This window comes from Pholis gunnellus (genome assembly GCF_910591455.1).
Source record: "Pholis gunnellus genome assembly, chromosome: 5".
NCBI lineage: Eukaryota > Metazoa > Chordata > Actinopteri > Perciformes > Pholidae > Pholis > Pholis gunnellus.
In genome coordinates, this window is record NC_136531.1 from 11,235,557 (window position 1) to 11,258,785 (window position 23,229).

At 39.3% G+C, this 23,229-nt stretch overlaps 2 protein-coding genes across 3 annotated transcripts; both read right to left on the reverse strand.

The window, feature by feature from the left end:
• Window positions 1-8,825: 8,825 nt before the first annotated feature.
• On the reverse strand, window positions 8,826-16,159 carry cfap97 (cilia and flagella associated protein 97). 2 transcript variants are annotated; one of them, XM_079159376.1, is made up of 5 exons: window positions 16,116-16,159; window positions 14,480-15,436; window positions 13,408-13,688; window positions 9,828-9,990; window positions 8,826-9,341 (listed from the first exon to the last, which is right to left on the reverse strand). In XM_079159376.1, exons 2-5 carry the CDS (start codon window positions 15,408-15,410, stop codon window positions 9,229-9,231), a joined length of 1,488 nt encoding a protein of 495 aa, XP_079015502.1. In that variant the 5' UTR covers window positions 15,411-15,436; window positions 16,116-16,159; the 3' UTR covers window positions 8,826-9,228. The 2 variants fall into 2 exon arrangements, with proteins under 2 accessions (XP_079015502.1, XP_079015501.1); XM_079159375.1 differs by having other exon boundaries at window positions 8,826-9,344.
• A 1,203-nt stretch (window positions 16,160-17,362) lies between these two features.
• Window positions 17,363-22,509, reverse strand: ufsp2 (ufm1-specific peptidase 2). Its single transcript, XM_079159271.1, has 12 exons — window positions 22,442-22,509; window positions 22,206-22,296; window positions 21,231-21,414; window positions 21,076-21,142; window positions 20,254-20,408; window positions 19,928-20,120; window positions 19,571-19,717; window positions 19,285-19,449; window positions 19,074-19,198; window positions 18,899-18,975; window positions 18,492-18,616; window positions 17,363-18,401 (listed from the first exon to the last, which is right to left on the reverse strand). Exons 1-12 carry the CDS (start codon window positions 22,442-22,444, stop codon window positions 18,315-18,317), a joined length of 1,419 nt encoding a protein of 472 aa, XP_079015397.1. The 5' UTR covers window positions 22,445-22,509; the 3' UTR covers window positions 17,363-18,314.
• Window positions 22,510-23,229: the final 720 nt, after the last annotated feature.

Below are 23,229 nucleotides of genomic sequence, written 5' to 3' on the forward strand. Positions count from 1 at the left end.
TCCAGTGTTTTTGATGCATGCTCTGTTGTCGGGGCACCCTGTCATCTGTAGTTAAATGTACCTTTTTCACAGCAGACCTTCTGACTTATATTAACACAAACAAAATCTGTCACTTATGACAATAACGATGGCTCTGTTCTATTCAAGTGTTTCAGCGCCAGCATGCACAATATCAGGACCCTGAAACTGAAGCAGCTAAATGGAATACAGCAATCATTGACTTTATTACTCATATCTGTGCTGTTACATGTCAACAGCCTTCAGTTAAAAAGCTATAGAAGACAATGCAGTTAAAACACAGTAATAAGGATTCTATTAACATTTTCCACAATCTTTATATTGGAAAGTGACATACAGTAAGTGCACCTTGGTTTTCATTTATGGTAGACTTCTTGGCACAAAATCTGTTCATATACGTTTTCCAGTGACACCTGCTCCACTGATGAACAATATCCACCATAACGTAGCTGAGAGGTTTTTGGTTTTGTATAGAACCTTTTCATAATGTTACGAGTACCACATACATATATTGAGTATGTACAACCACTCCCCTAACCAACAACCTATATTGTTATGACCAACTGTGGTATATGTGCTCCATTGGTTCAAGGAGAGAAGAGATTAGACAAAGACGTTCTGTCCAACATTATGCTATTGAGCTTGTTGTAAAATAGCACATCTCTACCTGCTGGAACAAGCAGCTTTATTTTATAAGGAACAGAATATACGTAACACCAAAATAATATTTTAAATATCTTTTTTATTGTTTAAAGCGATGTATTTCTTTGTAGATTAGCTATCTAAAAATGGCAATGTCCTCAGCACCAGGCTGCAATGGGCTGTTTTTTTGACCTGGGTAAGGGTGTTTTGCTGAAGTTTGTTGTGTAAACTGCTCTGGAGCTGTAATGTGTGGAACTGGCTGGCCTGGGACCTGCTGGTATGAACGACAAAGAGATATGTTCTGATTACAGATTAACCGTTTCATCATCAAATCAGAAACATAATGTACCTTTTGGATTTCTAATCCAAATTTCTTTTGAGAAGACAATATATCACTTACATAAGAAAACTACTATCTACTGTTGGCAAATTAATTAAAGTTTAACTTTTGAACCCAGCAACGACGAGTTTACACAATTTGACAAAATGTAACTAGAAAATATTCACAACTCTTCAACCATGTTCAATATATGGCATGGGGAACATCAGTAAATCAGTCATAACTGATGTAATGGGGGATTCTTACCAGTATCAGTCATCCAAAGCTGCCTTTCAATGTCTGAAATTCTTCTTCTGTTAATTTAATCTCTGCAGCATCTGAAGGCAGCAGCTCAGACACGTGTGCTGAATCTGCAGCCTTCAGTTTGAGAGGAGCAGCGCAGCGTAGTGCGACATGCTGATCTATTCTGTTTACTTTGATGAAGTCAACACATGCAAACAACAGCAGGCTCCTACAAAATAACTAAATACAGCTGGTAGCTGCTCTTGTGGGATCTAAGCACTCAGGAGCACAGGTACTTTTATCGTGTGCAGCTACCTCACTAGTGGGTTTGTCTTAAAGCGATAACCCAAATCCCCTGACCCCCATGGTTTAGTCGGACTTTTGAAATACATGAGTGGTTGGAGAGAAGAAAGCACATTCTTGTTATTTAAACAGTCTGCTAATCTGTTTGGCTTGTATGAGCAGGTACTCAATCACCATGTTGTTATGCTGTTTAGGTTAAACAGCACATTTTGAACACAACAAAAGCTGGCAGATCCAGACCCAAGGTACCTACCTGAGGGCATCCTGCTGGTAGACCGCTCTGACTTTGTGGTGAACATACAGACGGGGTACAAAGCAGGTCCCAAGATTCTGATGTTTCGCTGGTAGTCCTTCAGTGTTTCTGATCGATTTAAGCCGGGTGTTGGCTTGACGGACTCCAGCCTCTCCAAGAAAACCTGAAGGAAACACAATGACATTATTTACAGAGTAAGTAATGATTCAAAACAATCTATGTTCTATAAATGCTTGGCAAAATCTGTCAGGTGCCACTTGAAAAGATGTAGGCATATTAAAATATATATATATATATATATATATATATATATATATATATATATGTATATATTATGTATACATAATATATTGAGCCATAAAACCTCAAAATGCAGCAGGAGTTTTACATGAATTATAAAGCTTTTTCTAGCACTTGATTCATTGAGCCATTTACTGAATGTTGATCACATTTGTTCTGGCTTTTAACCCACAACATACTAAACACCATATCACATTCATAGAGACTCTGTATATTTCACAAAATAAATAGTATTTCACTCAGAATCACTGAACAAATAGTCCCCATTCTACAGATCTCAATTAAATTATGTAACTAGAAGACTATCTGGTACTTCACAGCAAACACAACCAAACTGCATGAGGCAAAACAGTGTAGGCAAGTGGTTGAATGTCATACATGCAGTCACACTCCCACATGCATGCTGTGCAGAAATCCCTCAGTGAGCAAAAACTCCACATGAAGCCGTGCAGCTAACAACAAGCTCAACAGTCAAGAGACTTTTTCTAAGTCCACCAGAGGTCAAAAAAAGACTCTGAAGACTGGACCTACTGCATTTCCGATGTACGAACAATTTCAGAATTTACCATTTCAGAGATAGTTTAAAGATAATAATTGACCAATCTTGAAATACATATAACTAGTTCTACTTGTGCAGGACTGACAGTGTGTCTTACATGTGTGATGTGTGGGGTGGATAAACTGATCACACGGCAGATTCAGTTACTTCCCTCTAAGAATAGAGATGGTGAAAAGCACTCCTGACTACGCAGAGAGATGGACGCAAGAGAGAGAACAGTCTGTCCTGAAAATGAGTGGAACACATTTCCTGATAAAAACTTCAATCAGCGTTAATGCAACATCTATAATCAGCAATAGTGAAAATATGAATGAAGAAAACAATACAAGATTTGCCTTTTCACTTTTCAGAGGAGACAATGACGCTCTGCTGGGCTACTAGTTTTAATTTACTGAAACATTTTTAAACACTGCTTTTTGTTTGCTTCTATCACAAAGTGGTCAAGCAGAGTTGATACATGGGGTGAGAGGCCAAAGCTACAGAGGCTGAACTGTCTTATAACGTCACTCTGTGGCGTTGCTCGTCTGCCACCTGCTGCCATCTGTTCAAGTCCATCCGTGTCTGCTTTCAGGGGAGGCACTCTTAACTCAACCCAACTTACTAGTATCCTTAAATAAATGTAAACTAAAGTACAGTAAAGTATAAAGTAATTTTGCGCAGAAAACCACACAGGCTAAAGTGACAAAAACATGTTTATCTATTGTATGACAAATTCCTTAAACTACTTAATTTGCAAATTCTCCCAGAAAATGTTTTTCTGTCTGCTTCTACAATTGCTGATTAAAACAAATTACAAGGACACTTAATCAAAAATCAAGTCAGCTAAAAGCATCGTTTCCAGTCCTTCCTGGAAAAGTTAATGAATATATATATTTTTTAAACTAATATTTGAGAATGAAAGCAATGGATGAATATATATTTTATAAAAACATGTAAGGCTTTAATTAAGATGACAGCATGGTGTTATGGAAATGAAACAACATACATTATTTTATTTATTTAAATGGCACACAGTATATTCTCAGTGACATAAAATTACCAAGAGATGAGGAACTATCAGCTACGCATTTCAGTAGCAGTATTGATTGACGTGATCACACAAATTAAAAATGTTTAAATATTTTCTAGAAACACAGCAGCACCCGTATAACCTACTACCTGAGGCTTAAATACTTTAATGTTTTTTTTATGTCGCCATTTTAAAATTAACCAACACAGATTTGTTTCAAGGTTAATTGGCAATTTTCCTTTGCTCATAGGTCAATGTAGAGACAGACACAGGGATAAATGCTGTGTGACAAAGGTCTCTTGTGAAGGATTGACTTGGACTCCATGGACAGATGGTATACTGTTTGGGAACAACAGTCACTTAGACACTCTGAAACACACTTTTCACTATGGCCCCTGAATTGACACCAGTACCACAATGCATACAGCAAATAATAATCAACTTCTTAAGATCTTATGCAACTTAACTGTTACCTGATAATTCAAGCCAATTTCGATGTAGGTTTGAAGAGGAGCAGTTTGTGTGCATGAGCTAAATATCAATAACATTGAGCTGCAGCTAAAAGAATCTAAAACTTTCTGTAACATCCAACTTTATTTTAAAGAGCACTGAAGAAAGTGTCTTGAAAAGCCAAAAGAAAGGAAAAAAACTAAGAATTAGAGTGACAGGAATGCCTATACCGATACTAATGTTTAGAGTTTAGTTTTTATATTAAATTGAGTATCATTCCACATAGGAGGCAAAACTCACCAAGTTTGCCTTCTCGATGCGTTGCTGTTCCCGCTGCCTGTTGACTGCGCTGTGAGAGAACCCAATCTGAGGCAACTTGCTGGTCATATGGGTTTTCTTCCTCGCTGTACTTCCTGGTCTGGGCCCTGGAGAATGGCCCGGAATAAACACAAGCCCATGCTTACTCTCACACACACACACTGAACACAATTACATTTTCTTTTGTTGTTTGTAATGTATTGATATTGTAATCATATTTCATATCTTGTAAAAACATCTTGTCAATAATATTTTACGTAGTAGTACTAGAAAATATTCAAAACTCTTCAACCATGTTCAATATATGGCATGGGGAACATCAGTAAATCAGTCATAACTGATGTAATGGGGGATTCTTACCAGTATCAGTCATCCAAAGCTGCCTTTTAATGTCTGAAATTCTTCTTCTGTTAATTTAATCTCTGCAGCATCTGAAGGCAGCAGCTCAGACACGTGTGCTGAATCTGCAGCCTTCAGTTTGAGAGGAGCAGCGCAGCGTAGTGCGACATGCTGATCTATTCTGTTTACTTTGATGAAGTCAACACATGCAAACAACAGCAGGCTCCTACAAAATAACTAAATACAGCTGGTAGCTGCTCTTGTGGGATCTAAGCACTCAGGAGCACAGGTACTTTTATCGTGTGCAGCTACCTCACTAGTGGGTTTGTCTTAAAGCGATAACCCAAATCCCCTGGCCCCCATGGTTTAGTCGGACTTTTGAAATACATACACTACCGCTCAAAAGTTTGGGGTCACCCAGACAATTTCGTGTCAATTTTCAGTTTCTTCGCAATTTCTCGCATGGAATAGCTTCATTTCTAAGAACAAGAATAGACTGGCGAGTATAGACTGGCGAGTTTCACATGAAAGTTCTCTTTTTCTGGCCATGTTGAGAGTATAATCGAACCCACAAATGTGATGCTCCAGATACTCCTATGTAGATATTTCATTAAAACCAGACGTTTCCACCTAGAATAGTCATTAACCACATTAACAATGTATAGAGTGTATTTCTGATTAATTTAATGTTATCTTCATTGAAAGAAACAGTGCTTTTATTTGAGAAATAAGGACATTTCTAAGTGACCCCAAACCTTTGAACGGTAGTGTAAGTGGTTGGAGAGATGATCTTAATATGACCAAGAAAGCACATTCTTGTTATTTAAACAGTCTGCTAATCTGTTTGGCTTGTATGAGCAGGTACTCAATCACCATGTTGTTATGCTGTTTAGGTTAAACAGCACATTTTGAACAAAACAAAAGCTGGTAGATCCAGACCCAAGGTACCTACCTGAGGGCGTCCTGCTGGTAGACCGCTCTGACTTTGTGGTGGACATACAGACGGGGTACAAAGCAGCTCCAAAGATTCGGATTTTTCGCTGGTAGTCCTTCAGTTGTTCTGAACGCTTTAGGAAAGGTGTTTGCTTTACGAACTCCAGCCTCTTGAAGAAAGCCTGAAAGAAACACAATGACATTTGTTACCTAGTAAGTAATGATTCAAAACAATCTATGTTCTATAAATGCTAATTGTCTTGGCAAAAAAAAAAATATTGGATATCTGTGCATGAGCTAAATATCAATAACATTGAGCTGCAGCTAAAGAAATCTAAAACTTTCTGTAAAATCCAACTTTATTTTAAAGAGCACTGAAGAAAGTGTCTTGAATATTTTAAATTGAGTATCATTCCACACAAGAGGCAGAACTCACCAAGTTTGCCTTCTCGATGCGTTGCTGTTCCCGATGCCTGTTGAGTGCCCTGTGAGAGAGCTGAATCTGAGGCAACTTGCTGGCCATATGGGTTTTCTTCCTCGCTGTACTTCCTGGTCTGGGCCCTGGAGAATGGCCTGGAATAACCACAAGCCATATCTTACGCATATTCATTTCATGTTCTCTGTAATATTGAAACATTTTAACATGATATAGGTGGAGGCTTCAAATAAGCCCAGTTGGCTTTTTGCCTCTTCCTGCACTGTGATATTTATTTATCTCTGTTATGTTTGTTTATTTTTATTTTATTGTTTAAATTGTGCAAAATAAATTCACTAAGATAAGAAGTTTGGTTCTTTTCTAAGAGAGGAGTGGTCACAAACAGACATTGCTTAGTTTTCATGGGCCAGAAACCAAAAAGAGCATAACTGTCAGAGAAGGACGGCAGTTTTACTCACACTCATCTACATCCTGATCAGAGTCCTCATCCTGATGCATGTCGCTAAGGCCACTGGAGGGCACACTCTCCAACTGCTGCCGCTCTTTAGGGCTTCCCTCCTCAGCCTCTGTGTGGTTCAGGTCCAATGACTGGAGAGGGCTGATGTCACGAGAGGAGAGGGGACTCACATCTGTCACTGTATCCTCCGACTCGTCTGCATGGCCGACAGGCACGTCAAGAGATGCTGCTGAGTCTGCGTGGGTCAAAGCATCTTCTTCATACTCATTTGGTCTCTGGCTATCCACATCCTCACAATCTACCTCCCTGGCCACATCCAATAACGCCATAAATGTTCCATTGTGCCTTTTAGACTGCAAATCAGAGTCCGCCTCACCATCACTGCTAATATGGATGGCTTTATCTGATGTGCAGGCAACAGATGATTCGCTGGACGCCCTGCTACTCTCTTCTTTCTTTGATTGACAGCTGTTCTCTTGCCTTTCTGCTCTGCTGCCACTGTTGTCGACCAGCTTCAGGTGTTCTTTAGTCTCATCTGTTCTTGGAGACAAACCACCTTTTGTTTTTTCCGTCTGTTTTGCATGTAGCCTCTCAGGTGCTGGTGGGCTCTCCTTTTCAGCCCTCAAGCCTTTCTCCGTATTTTCCACTCCATCATCACAGTCACTGTCAAAAAACGAATGATCCACTTCACCTTCTAGTTCACTGGGGTTGAACATGGCAGACTTCCCCCAACACACTGAACCTATAAAGTAGTGTAAGATTGTGATGTTAGAGTCGAGTTAAAGTCAAAGAACTGTGACTATGGTTTTTCATCTTTAAAACCAAGCAGCGTCCAGAATGAATGAATAGGTCAATAGGTGACCTATTGAATGAGTAGGTCAATGAATAAATCAATAGGTTTTACTGGTTGTCATTGTTCGAAACAGTACAATGCTTCAGAACACTGAAGTGTTTATTGTTGCCCTGGCAACAAGTGCCAACTGATGTTAGCCTATATTAGCTTAGTTTAATTGAAACGAGTAGCCATAATATTACAATTCAGCATTTGTTTACTGAACCAATTACCAACTACCAACAGTCATACTTTCAAGGACCTCAATGTGTTGTCACATATTTTCAAATTATGAAAAAATAAAGGCTTAAACTAGTCGTGGAAGCTGCCTCACACAGTGGTAACTGGCACAACTTGCTGCACAGAGTGCCTCTGCTAGCTGCCACTTCCACAATTTGAGCCATGAGCTACGGACAAACAATATATGGTAAAGGTACTGTCACTTAAGACACTTTTCAACAGTTACATTCTTCTTCTTCTTCTCCTGTGGTGTTTAACGGCAGCTTGCATCCTTTTTGTTGCATCCACTCCAGCATATTATTCAGCTCTCTTCCTCTCATCCCTAGTCTTTGCATTTCTCCCAGCATGCCCCTTCTTTCTGAACTACGTCTTATACAGGTGGTGGTAACATGTTGTACAGTTTCTGGTGCCTGGCAGTGCTCACAGAGACCGGTTGGATAGTTCCCTATCATGTGTAGTGTGCTGCGTAGGTTGCTGTGCCCTATTCTTAATCTTGATATTGTAACCTCTTCTCTCCTGTTTCCTCCCCTTTATCTTAACACTGCTCACTTCACTCTGAATTGAATGTAGGTGTCTCCCCCTCGTCTCCTGGTCCTAATGTTGTTGCTGTACTCTGTTGATATTTTTCCTGATGAAGCCCTTTCCCTCTGCTTTGGATAACTTGATACAGATGTCGACTTTGTTTTTCTTTAGTGCTTGTTTGGCTAGTTTGTCCACTTTTTCATTTCCTCTGATACCTATATGGGCCGGTATCCATATATAGCGAGTATTGGACATACCTGACTTCAGACAAACAATTGCAGACATGGTGTCATTGCAAATAAGGACTTTGCCTGGTATGTGTTGGTCAACCCACTCTAGGGCCAACATAATTGCATAAAATTCAACTGTATACACAGCTAAAAAAATTCAACAACCTATTGTTATAACCAACTGTGGTATATGTGCTCCGTTGGTTTAAGGAGAGAAGAGATTAGACAAAGACGTTCTGTTCACCATCATGCTATTAAGCTTGTTGTAAAATAGCACATCTCTACCTGCTGGAACAAGCAGCTTTATTTTATAAGGAACAGAATATACGTAACACCAAAATAATATTTCAAATATATTTTTTATTTTTTAAAAACATAACTCTTGGATCAACAAGAACATTATAAATATGAGAAAAGGGAGTAAACAATGCAGATGTAATGGAAACATCACTCTCTGAAACAGACTCAACATAGCCAAGTATAGGACATTCTTTACTAAATTAAAGCTAGCTTACTGTCTTGAAGAGTAACTGCAGTACTCTGAAGCCACAGCTGAACTATTCAAATGCGTTACAATATCTCTGAGCTCAGATCACCAGTTATATATATATATTTTAGCATCAACAAGTCCATCTTCTTAATGATTGATAAGCATGACAACACAAACCACTGAATAGTTATTTAAATCAACTAAACGTAAGATGAACACATGCCTGAAAAAAATGATGCTTTAAGCTTAGTACTATGGCAACGTAAACTTTTGTGATGAACGTACACCAGCGATGTATTTCTTTGTAGATTAGCTATCTGAAAATGGCAATGTCCTCAGCACCAGGCTGCACTGGGCTGTTTTTTTGACCTGGGTAAGGGTGTTTTGCTGAAGTTAGTAGTGGAAACTGCTCTGGAGCTGTGGTGGGGGGAACTGGCTGGCCTGGGACCTGCTGGTGTGAACGAGAAAGAGATATGTTCTGATTACAGATTAACCGTTTCATCATCAAATCAGAACCCTAATGTACCTTTTGAATTTCTAATCCAAATTTCTATTGAGAAGACAATATATCACTTACATTTAATATTTGACCATTTCAACCATAAGAAACAGGTACAGTATAGGTAAACACACACACACACACACACACACACACACACACTATCAGAGTTTAAAAAACAACTACTATCGGCAAATTAATTAAAGTTTGACTCTTGAACCCAGCAACAACATAAAGTTTACACAATTCGACATAATGTAACTAGAAAATATTCAAAACTCTTCAACCATGTTAAATATATGGCATGGGGAACATCAGTAAGTCTGCAAATCTGTTTGTATGAGCAGGTACTCAATCACCATGTTATGCTGTTTAGGTTATAGAGCACATTTTGAACACAGCTAAAGCTGGCAGATCCAGACCCAAGGTACCTACCTGAGGGCGTCTTGCTGGTCGACCGCTCTGACATTGTGGTGGACATACAGACGGGGTATGAAGGAGCTCCCACGATTCTGGTGTTTCGCTGGTAGTCCTTCAGTTGTTCTGAACACTTTAGGCCGGGTGTTGGCTTGACGGACTCCAGCCTCTTCAAGAAAGCCTGAAAGAAACACAATGACATTATTTACAGAGTAATGATTCAAAACAATCTATGTTCTATGAATGCTAATTGGCTTGGCAAAATGAAATCAGGGTTAAAGTGAATTTTCAGGATATTGGTCAGGTTCAACTAGAAAAAATGTAGGCATATATAAATATATATATATAATTAATATATTGAGCCATAAAACCTAAAAGTGCAGCAGGAGTTTTACATGAATTATAACAATTTTTCTAGCACTTGATTCATTGAGCCATTTACTGAATGTTGATCACATTTGTTCTGGCTTTTAACCCACAACATACTAAACACCATATCACATTCATAGAGACTCTGTATATTTCACAAAATAAATAGTATTTCACTCAGAATCACTGAACAAATAGTCCCCATTCTACAGATCTCAATTAAATGATGTAACTAGAAGACTATCTGGTACTTCACAGCAAACACAACCAAACTGCATGAGGCAAAACAGTGTAGGCAAGTGGTTGAATGTCATACATGCAGTCACACTCCCACATGCATGCTGTGCAAAAATCCCTCAGTGAGCAAAAACTCCACATGAAGCCGTGCAGCTAACAACAAGCTCAACAGTCAAGAGACTTTTTCTAAGTCCACCAGAGGTCAAAAAAAAACTCTGAAGACTGGACCTACTGCATTTCCGATGTATGAACAATTTCAGAATTTACCATTTCAGAGATAATTTAAAGATATAATGTGTAATTGACCAATCTTGAAATACATATAACTAGTTCTACTTGTGCAGGACTGACAGTGTGTCTTACATGTGTGATGTGTGGGGTGGATAAACTGATCACATGGCAGATTCAGTTACTTCCCTCTAAGAATAGAGATGGTGAAAAGCACTCCTGACTACGCAGAGAGATGGACGCAAGAGAGAGTCTGTCCTGAAATCAGTGGTGGGCCGTCAGGGCCAGCAAAGCCTTCTCTGCTGGCCTACACACAATCACAAAGTTATAGCTATTTCATAATTATATTATTTTTCATAAATACACCACATGTATTCTAAATATTTTCCCCATTAGCTTATTTTCTCATTGCATAGGTACTGTCTTCCTCAGTTGCTCTGCTTCCAGCGCAGCTTGTTTTAAGTAGAGCTTTTATCCAATCAGATTTCTCCCATATGCTGTCTCTAGGTAAAAAAAAATCTGCCCGAGGCCTGCAGAAATACAAGTGATTCCCTCTGCAGTTTAAGTGAATGGGGACGATACTGTTGATTGTCATAGTCTTCAACCAATCAGATCTTTAGTTTGACATGTTGGGCGTATTCTTTGACGTGCCAGAGCTTCTGGCTGGCCTAGCCGAGTACGTCAGCATCAATGTGCGGCTTGATTGGTCATTGGGCTAGCATGACTGTTGTGAAGCTAGCTAGCAGAACTTCGTAGTAGTAGTAAGAGTTTTATTTGCGACTGAGCGTCTTGGTGTTTGGAGCTATGCTACGCTAACCTGAGTTGCCTAACTGAGGCACCAACACGACACCATAGCACGACAGGACACTTAAAAGCTACGGTGCTTTTGAAAGCTTTTTCAATCCGAGTGCATCTACAACCCAACGAACACGTTCGCAGGAGGACTTCTTACTGGAACTGAACCGCACCGATGTTCTGTACAACCGCGTCATTAAACTCTTTGTTAACAAAGAAAGGAGGATGGACTTTGTCTTTAAGTGAACAGCAGCTTTGGTAAGTGAACTGCTTTTGTTTTTTTACATCTGCAGTAGCGTTACTACTGTGTTACCCGTAGCTGTGGCGTCATAATGAGGTTATTAGGAGGTAGTTCAACTGTAGGAGGACAGCACTGAAGGCCCAGGTATAAAACACACGGCCCGCCACTGCCTAAAAATGAGTGGAACACATTTCCTGATAAAAACTTCAATCAGCGTTAATGTAACATCTCTAAACTAATTTTCAGAGACAATGACGCTCTGCTGGGCTACTAGTTTTAATTTACTGAAACATTTTTAAACACTGATTTTTGTTTGCTTCTATCACAAAGTGGTCAAGCAGAGTTGATACATGGGGTGAGAGGCCAAAGCTACAGAGGCTGAACTGTCTTATAACGTCACTCTGTGGCGTTGCTCGTCTGCCACCTGCTGCCATCTGTTCAAGTCCATCCGTGTCTGCTTTCAGGGGAGGCACTCTTAACTCAACCCAACTTACTAGTATCCTTAAATAAATGTAAACTAAAGTACAGTAAAGTATAAAGTAATATTGCGCAGAAAACCACACAGGCTAAAGTTACAAAAACATGTTTATCTATTGTATCACTAATTACTTAAACAACAAGGATACTTAATAAAACAATCAAGTCAGCTAAAAGTATTGTTTCCAGTCCTTCCTGGAAAAATGTATGAATACATGTATTTTTTTTAAAGTAATATTTGAGAATGAGCACAATGGATAAATATATAGCATGGTGTTATGGAAATAAAATGTTTTTAAATGGCACATAGTATATTCTCAATGACATAAAATTACCAAGAGATGAGGAAATATCAGCTACGCATTTCAGTAGCAGTATTGATTGACGTGATTACACAAATTAGAAATGTGGAATTATTATCTAGAGACACAGCAGCAGCAGCATAACCTACTACCTGAGAATTAATTACTTTAGATGTTTTGTTTTTTAAAGTTGCTGTTTTAAAATTAACCAACACAGATTTGTTTCAAGGTTAATTGGCAATTTGCCTTTGCTAATAGGTCAATGTCCTATTATAAAAATCACAAACTTTCTGTAAAATGATCTCCTTCTGTAGAAATTCGTGTCTTGCTTCTTCACCGGAGTCTTTGTGCTTTCTCGCCTCACAGGTTTCCATGGATCGTGGTTTTATCTGGAACCTGGTCCAGCCTCCTGCCGTGGCCCCGCTGACACCCACTGCTACTATCTTTATTATTATTAGTCACATTGCTTGCTATTGCCGATTCCATTACTTATTTTATAATCAGTGTTATTCTACTGTATCCACTTCTGCTGTTATTACTAGTAGTCGTAATGTTTCCATCATTATTATACTTACTACTCTCATTATATGAATAATTTCACTCATACGCATTGAATGTGTTGTAACTCTTATGTTGTTCATTCTGTACACATGACATCTATTGCACTTCTGTCCATCCTGATAAAGGGATCCCTCCTCTGTTGCTCTCTCTAAGGTTTCTTCCTTTTTTCTCCCTGTAAAAGGTTTTTTTGGGGGTTGTTTTTCCTGTTCTGATGTGAGGGTCCCGGGACAGAGGATGTCGCATGTGTACAGATTGTAAAGCCATCTGAGGCAAATTTGTGATTTTGGGCTGTACAAAATAAATTGAATAGAATGTAGAGACTACTAATGTTTAGAGTTTAGTTTTTATATTAAATTGAGTATCATTCCACACAAGAGGCAAAACTCACCAAGTTTTCCCTCTCGATGCGTTGCTGTTCCCGCTGCCTGTTGAGTGCGCTGTGAGAGAACCGAATCTGAGGCAACTTGCTGGCCATATGGATTTTCTTCCTCGCTGAACTTCCTGGTCTGGGCACTGGAGATTGGCGCGAAAGCTCACGAAGAAGACGCTGGTTCTCGCGATCTATGCGTCGGACCTCATCGTCGGTGAACGAGTAGTTCTTCCTGTTTCTTGGTCCAGTACAGCAGAAAACCAGTTTACCTCCAAGCTGACTCTCTGACCTGAGGGAGCCTGATTGGTGAAAAGGACATTTATTACGTCTTCATCTGCAATTAAAAAATGATGCCATGTTGAAATTATTTTGTTTTGTTTATGGTGTACTACTAAAATATGTGAAAAACTAAATGTACAATGTGTTTTAAAAAGTCACATATCTATACCTTGTAATGCCATCATTTACATTTTGCAAGGACATTCTGGTATAAGTGAGGTAAAATCTTAATTTAATGTTATCCATTTCAGTATAATATTCAACATGCTCAGCGGGAATTGTTCCTGATGCACGGTGTAGGGAAAGATCCTCTGTTGATGTTTAATACAAATCTAAATTACGAATATATTCAGGAACTACAGTATACAGCCTTATATGAATTCAACTAAAAGCTCAAAACCTCTGTGTGCACCGCAGTTCAGTTAAATTATCATTTGCTTAGAAACAGGCAGGTTTAATGGTCTCCTGAAGAGAAAAAGCTTTGTTGTGCAATTTAGGTGAGATTATAAGAAAAAGCCCATTTCACATTTTACTGCATTATATGATTATTTTAGGAGTTTTTCTGGATGGATGATATAAAAAACAACTCGAGCTGCTTTAACAAATAACCTTTTTTTGTGGGAGTTTATATTTCTTAAATTTGGGACAAAGCTTGTTGTTTGCAATGTGTTGTTATATGTAAGAAGTTATGTTCTTGTCTAAGAGCTGAGTTGTCACAAACAGTCATTGCTTAATTTTCATGGGCCAGAAACCAAAAAGAGCATAACTGACAAGAACATAACTGTCAGAGAAGGACGGCAGTTTTACTCACACTCATCTACATCCTGATCTGAGTCCTCATCCTGATGCATGTCACTAAGGCCACTGGAGGGCACACTCTCCAACTGCTGCCGCTCTTTAGGGCTTCCCTCTTCAGCCTCTGTGTGGTTCAGGTCCAATGACTGGAGAGGGCTGATGTCAGGAGAGGAGAGGGGACTCACATCTGTCACTGTATCCTCCGACTCGTCTGTATGGCCGACAGACACGTCAAGAGATGCTGCTGAGTCCGCGTGGGTCCTTCTCACTCCAGGGGATAAACCAGGCTTGTTGGGCCTGGGAAGGGTGGGGGAATATACACTGCTTCTCCCACTTCTGCTGCTAGAGGAGCTCTCTGAGTCTGCATCTACACTGCTCTCAGTTGAAGTGGGGGATGGACTCCGGGTGTGCCAATTTGTTATCTGTTCTTCAGGAGATTGTTCATTTCTCCCTTTTGAACCTGTGTTTTTGGATGGCAATGCATCTTCTTCATACTCATTTGGTCTCTGGCTATCCACATCCTCACAATCTACCTCCCTGGCCACATCCAATAACGCCATAAATGTTCCATTGTGCCTTTTAGACTGCAAATCAGAGTCCGCCTCACCATCGCTGCTAATATGGATGGCTTTATCTGATGTGCAGGCAACAGTTGATACGCTGGACGCCCTGCTACTCTCTTCTTTCTTTGATTGACAGCTGTTCTCTTGCCTTTCTGCTCTGCTGCCACTGTTGTTGACCAGCTTCAGGTGTTTTTTAGTCTCATCTGTCTTTGGAGACAAACCACCTTTTGTTTTTTCCGTCTGTTTTGCATGTAGCCTCTCAGGTGCTGGTGGGCTCTCCTTTTCAGCCCTCAAGCCTTTCTCCGTATTTTCCACTCCATCATCACAGTCACTGTCAAAAAACGAATGATCCACTTCACCTTCTAGTTCACTGGGGTTGAACATGGCAGACTTCCCCCAACACACTGAACCTATAAAGTAGTGTAAGATTGTGATGTTAGAGTCGAGTTAAAGTCAAAGAACTGTGACTATGGTTTTTCATGTTTCAACCAATTAACTAAAAATTACGATGTTTAAAACCAAGCTGCTGTGTTTTGGAGATTAGATGATTTTATTCACCACTGCACTGAATCCACTGAGTTTCATTCAGTTCCATACAACATGAAAATCAGGTCGTAAACTCTTAAAACTTGCTTAAATTGTGTAACGTTAATCCACCCAGAAAGAAAAGGAAATCTGCACTTTGCGACGATTATCGTTGTGAGGCATCAGTTTAAACGTTTCAAGCTGCACTCACTGTATGTATGACCATCAACACACAATACTAACGTATGATTGGCAGAAACAGATCCAGCTTTGATGCAATGTCCTCTGTGATGGAGAATTCAGAAGATATTCAAAACAAACCAAATGTACATATAGCGTTACAATAACATGTAGAATGAGATATGGACAAACAATAGTAAGGTACTGTCACTAAAGACACTTTTCACCGTGTAGTATGGGAATACGTCATGGAGGCTAAGCATGTTTTAAACATACTACTTTCAACTTGATAACGGTTAACTAGAGTATGTTGGCTAACTTAGTCCCACTATGTTATAGTTGCTTAGGTTAGCTAACTTTAGCTGAAAGACAACGAAATCTTACCTGGCTACAGGCTACAGCTAGCTGCCGTCAGCGTGAAGGTGCCTGGTAACTACGCAACGTCACATCCTGGTAACGGTTACGTTGGTGTTGAGAGCATAGGGGCAGAGCCGTATAAAGAGAGTGTCGCGTTAACGGAAGTTCAACATCAATGATCATCACGTGATTCACGTAGACTAAAGGTAGTTTCAGAAAATAATTGGTGGGTGATTCGAATGCGTAGATAGACAGAACTGCGATTTACGCTAATTAGTAGATACTAAATGAATTCCTTCACCTTTAATATTCATATAGACTAGAGCAACGACTAAATATGTATTTAGATACAAACATTGTGTTTTTAAAAGTAAAATGTGCTAATATTTGAGGATTAGTAAGTGTAACAGTTAGAGTTACCTGCTAAAGTAGCCTTGTTTAAAAGGAACAGTGTGTGAGATTTAGTGGTGAGGTGGCAGATTGCAAGCAACAACATTCCCTTGCAATCACCAAGCTGTTGGAGAACTAATTTCTCTCTTATTATTGTGCAACGTGAACTTTATTATTACAGCTCGTACTCCACAATGTATATCCTCATTCATCATATACACCTACAACTCTACAATCACACACCTACATCTTATATTAAGCTAATAATATAGGATATTTAATATTAATATTTAATTCCCCCCATCCTGCAAACAATTCCCATTTAGAAGCCATTATCCCTCTAATTACACGTTTGATAAAATGAGAACTGAATTTACATTTTATTGGCTGCTCGTGCTGTGGTTACGGTTATGTGTTGCTAACTTTATCCATTAAAAACTGTTACTGAGCAGCTTGTCAGCAGCCATATACTGTACACAGTACATGATCTTACAGGGAAACCAAATGAAAAAAAATCACACTGTAGTGAATTGTCTTTTTCAGCTAAAGGTTTAAACACCTTAAACACTTCAATAGTCAGAATTGATAGAGGAATAGACAAGAGGCCATTTAGTTTTTCCTTTGGGATCTATTATGCCAAAGTAACTGCTCCCCCTAGTGCATACCCATTAACAAGAAAGGGGATTATCTGAAGGCGCGTCCCTTGACATTATAATTTGTCACGGGTTTTCTGGTAATAACATTGTTAGACATAGAAGTGACACACACTAACGAAATGCCAATGTCCTAGGACAATAGGTCTTGGGTGAATCTATCGTATAAACCTGTGTCTGGTCACTGTCATAGAATTTACATGCCTATGCAGGATGGGTAGAGATGGGGATTGAGTGGGGGTTATTTCTGTGGCAGTCCCATAGCTACACAATCGGCCCATGGAGACACAAAGAGTGAGTTTCTGGAAAATGAACTGCCCCGTCTAAACTCTACAGACTTTTAAGAAAATTATACGTTTTATTATGCCTAGTAAGAAGAGAAAAGCATCCATTTGACTCTGACAACTGACTGGTTGTCAAAACTCAATTACAAGGAGTGATTGTTTTCCATTAATCTGCTGACAGACAGGCTGCATTCAGGCACAAACACAAATAGTTCTCAGAGTAGGACAAGTCCCTGGGGGTCCTTTAAAGGTTTCCAGGGGCTACACAGCTAAATGAGGATTTAATTATAATGTATTCGCCAGCAAATCTCTCTCATACATACATATATATATATAAGACATTCCATTTACTGTCATGTATGACAAAGTATCAAATCCTTATACATTGAGAAGCTAGAATCAGGGAATATTTGCATTTTTGCTTAAAAAAAAAAAAAGGCCAAAACCAAACCCTTTTTATTTGATCGGCTGATAATTCCAGTTCTAGTCTGTAACTTAAAAGAAAGTTAAATTATTTGTAAAATGAGCAATTTGTCTACTGTTAACAAAGCAATAATAAAACATTATATTTCTGAATGAAATGAGCCTTTTTAGTATACATATTCCACCAGCCATTGTATTATTCAATAATGGTAATAAAGTACAATACAAGATCAATTTCTATTTTTAATAACAAATTACATCCATCCCTTGTTGTGCCTTTGTTGCTAAGACAATGATTTATGTAGCACATGATCAAAAAAAATGTACATGTGTCTGAATGAGTCTATAGCAGTGACGGGACAGTCAGCAGAAACTGTACATCATTACAGAAATTACTCAAATTTGAAATGACACTCCAACATTTTGTGAATGCTTTACCAACGTCAGAGGATGTCTGTCTGAAAGGTTGTGAGAGCTCAGATTATCCTTGGCCTCTGAGGAAGACATAAATTATAATACGCAGTTTGATCCCAGAAATCTGCTCCTTTCCAGCCACACCAGCCCTGGGAAAGATAACACTCATGTAACTTTGAATGTAAAATGTGTACTTTACAGAGAGCAATGCAGCCAGTGTAGACGATTGTAACAGTTACCTTGTCTGTGATAACCTGCGAGTCCTCTGCTCCTGTGTAATGTGGATCTAGGATGAGAAAGCGGATCTGCCCGCTGGTCTCACTCCATGCCACACCTAGAATAGTGTGAGCTAAAACTCCCCCTCCTGCAACACAGAAAAAAAAAAAGTAACATGAAAAGATAGCTTGTATTCATCTTAGGAAAAACATTTACCAAGGTTTTACCCAGGCTGTGTTAGGGAATTAAGATTTGTATGTCTTAAACAGATACCAATTACATGTTGCTATAGTTTATGTATTATTATTATTGTTTGTCTGAAGATTATGTACTATATGAAAATATGTACACACATTTTTGGTTTTAAAGCTTGTTAGAGCCGTTACAGTTGAATTAAATTCCTAAATGCCTGTAGCATAATTTACCATACCAATCATGATGGGAGTCCCTTCAGTAAGGAAGTGGTTGGCCAGTTCTCTGCCTTTGGATGCCAGCTCAGAACCTTGACTAAAGAGAAGCATTTCATGTCAGATGAATCCAAATAATATGTACATACAGTATACATCATCACACAAGTTGATATCCATAGGCGTCTTACAACACACCTCACAAACATGATCTTGGAAGTGACCCCAAGCAGCTGGTTCAGAACAGCCTGAACCTCGATGGATCCGATCCACTGGCGTGATCCAACAAAGGATCCCTGTTTGTCTCCAACATCCACCAGAGCCTGTAAGGGTGAGAGTCCATTGGAAGGGGCCATTTAGACATTTCTATGGTATTATGATAGTCATATTTACAGGACCACTACTGTACCCGTTGGATCTCTTTGTGTGTGGGCACGGCCCGCTCTACGTAGCCTTGCTGCTGGAACCAGGAGCAGATAGTCTGGAGGGAGCGATAAGCACAGCCCCAGCCATTGTCATCCATATGGTCCTGCATGTAGTGGTGATAGCTGTAGATCCCCTGGACCAAGTACACCTTGAGAAAATACACACATCAGAGAAGCCAAGATTACGATTCCATGCAGAGTACATCTCAGTATCCATCTATAAAACAGGAGATAGAGTGTGACAGACTTTAATCTGGTGATAAGATTTACCTTTCCATTGTCCAGCGTGGGATGTGTGAGGACCAGATGAGGGTTTCGGAGGTAACCATCTTTGTAGGGCTCATTGGGAAAGTGGTAAGCATTGGCTCTTCTAAGATAGGGCCAGTCATCTGGTAGCTCAAACTGTTGATGCAGTTCCTACTTAGACAGATTTTGTGTACAATAAGATGAAAAAAAATATGTTAAAAAAAGAACATAAATCAGGAGTTAAGGAATGACAATTCCATGCTTTAATTACAGCAGTGTTTCATGCAAGTACAATGAGTTAGATCCACTGCCCGAACCTGAGGATTCATCTCTATGGTATCTCTATTGGGAATTTAAAGAGTCTCAGTAAGTGAGTCTTACCTTACGTTGTGTCTCCAGTTGGCTGTCAGGCACTCCTGCAGGGTAAACCACGGTCACTAGCCCTTTTGGCTCTGGAAGGAGGAAGTGGAGCGGTTCAGGTACCAGCAGCGTGGTCCCCTTCATGTGTTGCAAGGTCACTTTCTCCATCTCACACAGCTGATGAGTTAGCGCCTCCAACAGGCGCTCAAAGGCACTGCAAGGCCAGAAGAAACATAATTCACAGTGAGCAGAAGTATGGTGATGGTGAGTTCATGTTTATTCACACTGATGCAGTGAGGTTTCAGAGTTTGGTTAGTAATATAACATATTTTTAAGGTGAGACATACTCTTTGATTGTTTCATTGACGGTGGTATGGACTACGCAGTCCACAGGCAGAGTTGTAGACAGGAAGTGGGATTTCTGGACTGTTCTGCAGAGGATCGGGGCTGAAAGGGGCCCCGTCTTTGTCGCCTCCATCATCAGGCGAAGGTTAATGACACTCTGAATGACAAGGGTGAATTTACATTCAAGCACAGGCACCATCAAGTCAATAAGGCATTCGTTAAAAGTCTTAGGTTTAGAGCAAAGTTAAAATAATAACTGGTTCTAGCCTGTCATATACGAGTATTTGTTGTTTTTCCTTTGGCGTCTGTGATAGTAATCTGAATATATTGGGCTTTGGGACTGTTGTAGCAGCCCCAGTGGCCTAATGGAAGAGACACTGGCGTCCTGAGACAGGAATTATGGGTTAATGCCCCATCTGGGGAGGAATAGCAGAGAGGTGTAGCAAAATCATGCTGGGCTCATAACCCAGAGTTTGATGCACACAAATCATCCTCTGCTGTGTTACATTATCACAAACAAAACTGAATATCTTTGGGTTTTGGACTACTGGTTGAATAAAAGAAGACATTTAAAGGCCTCAACTTTGGCTCTGGTGTTTTTCACTTTTTCCAACATTTAACAAACCAAGCTATTAGTCAATTAACTGAAAAAAGAACCAGAAGATTATTTAATTATGAAAATAAATGCTGCAGTCCAACTAAAGTTACATCTACAATACACAGCACTGCTAAGCTGTTGAGGAAGATACCTATTGGTTCATATGGGGACTACTTCTGGTATTCATGATGCAAGAAACATCTCAATAAACATAACGTGTACATACTGCTGCTGAACTCTTTTTGCTTTTCTTTTTTGCAGATCTCTTGGCAGCAGCCTCTTGTTTATCTGACCTGAAACAAATAAAAACGTAATTAGAATTCAGACAAAGAAACAAAAAGTTGAGGACAAAAAAGAAGATATTTTAAAAAGTGAACTTACTGAATCCATTGATGTATATCTTCACATAGTGTGTTTGGAGTTATTTCTTCAGGTGTTGCGTAAACACCTCTGTTTGGCCAAACAATAACAGGACTGTCACAGACTGTTAGAACACATGATTCAGATTTCACCTGAGATTGAAGCGTCTCGAATGTTCTTGAGATGACTTTGTGCATGAGCCGTGCTGAAAGAAGATATCAGTCCATTACCAATTACTACATTGCATTACTCTTTTTGCCATATGTATTCTTTATGGATTTTTTTTTTTGATTCAACAACCAGTGCACATCTTTATGTGACACTGTACTTTATGAACGTTTATTAATCTGTATCTAATTAGCACAACTTGAATATTACCATAAGCATTTTACTTTGGTTTACTGTTTTCTTCTCCCCGTTTCTTAGACACAGTGTGGACACCAAAGGCCTTGATTTTGTTAAGGGGAATTTAAGTTGGCACTCTACAATTCACATAGAAGGGTTTTAATCTTGATTCCGACTTGTTCAAGTAAAATTATCAAAGTTTGCAGTTTAAGACAAATCAAAATAATGGGATTTCCTACTTCTCCAGAAAAATTATATTCCTGGCTTTGAAACAGCATTACGGCATTCAGGGAAAATTAAATTAACTGCATTAAACAAGCAGCATTTTTGATATTGAACAAACTTCTTTTGGTGTCCAATCAAAATGTATTCAGGGTGGGTGGGAGTGCACTGAGGGGTCTTTGACTGTTGGACTCAGTAATACTAAAATCCTGTCTACGGCCTCGCAGGTAGTTTTAGGAAAGTCACATTGTAGGGTTGTAGAGGCTTTCCTTTATGTATAGATGCATCTCGTAATACATAAATGATACAGCATGTAAGGAGGACACTAGGCACTGAAATCATGCTAGTACGACTTAAACTGCTCCACATTAAACCGTATAGTATCCAACTATAAAATATCTAGTAGCATATCAATGTGTATGAACGTACCATCTGTGCTGTCCAGGTGACATTTGAACTCCAGCGGCCCTCTGACACGAAGGATAGTACCTGTGTCGGAGGAATGCGAGTCCGCAACAACCTGAGAGAACACAAGACAAGTAAATAACCTGAGAGAGAACCTAGCAGTGTTTATACAACGTTAATGTGGACTGCCAACAAAGAAGCGAGGAGCCGCTGTCAAGGGACATGAACGTCCCGTTAAGCAAATATGTCGGTAAACTTACCATAGTTGAGTCCAGTAATCTAGGATCACTAAACTAGCAGCTGTGCTCTACGCAGTGGAGGCTGACATGTCTGTTCAACGTGTCTCTGGCTGCTGCATTCTATTGGTCCATACTGGCCCCGCCCATTTATGTTGCATTCATGGTAACTCGTAATTTGTTGTTTAGCTGGATTACACCGTGGTGCCGTTCTTTTCCCTAGAAGAGATGCGTCGCTTTTTCCCCCCCCAATCTGTGCTTTTGCAACTAAATCGTGTGTCATGGTAGTTTTCAGTTTAATTGAACTGAGAAAAAAATATTTTCAACATTCTATGGTCTAATGAGAAAGATCTACAGATAATTATAAAAAAGTGTTTGTTTACGTATTAAAAGAATGCACAGACTGAATACACATAAGGCCTGTGGAGTATCATAAATTATGTGAGCAAACAAGAGGCAATTCTTTATTGGGATGGCACAATGCTGAGCACTTGAAAGTGGGAATAGGTTAAGCCTACATTTGGGGCACATATATAATAATACTTAATAATAATACTTATACTACTTCTAATAGTCATAATAATTCAAATGTTCTATTGGTGCTGTAGCTTCAAACAGACAATCATGCTCACTGCGGATGAGTGCATTATAAAATTTCCTGTAGTGATGCTGTTTTGCATGTTTATCGCAATGCTGGTTCTGCTCTAGTAGGATTGAGTGAGGCATACTATATCTGATTATTCCAGCATCAATGCCTGTGTCACCCGACTCAAAAACATGCATCAACATTCTTATATTTGTATCCTATGGTT

Coding starts and splice junctions, on each gene's coding strand:
- cfap97 (XM_079159375.1), bottom strand. CDS start 15,410: ATGTTCAACCCCAGTGAACTAGAAGGTGAAGTGGATCATTCGTTTTTT. Junction 9,991..13,407: donor GCATCGAGAGGGAAAACTTG/GTGAGTTTTGCC, acceptor TGTTTCTTTCAG/GCTTTCTTGAAGAGGCTGGA. Junction 9,345..9,827: donor GACCAGCAAGACGCCCTCAG/GTAGGTACCTTG, acceptor CGTTCACACCAG/CAGGTCCCAGGCCAGCCAGT.
- ufsp2 (XM_079159271.1), bottom strand. Junction 21,415..22,205: donor TCACCTGGACAGCACAGATG/GTACGTTCATAC, acceptor ATCTTCTTTCAG/CACGGCTCATGCACAAAGTC. Junction 18,402..18,491: donor CGCAGGTTATCACAGACAAG/GTAACTGTTACA, acceptor TATCTTTCCCAG/GGCTGGTGTGGCTGGAAAGG.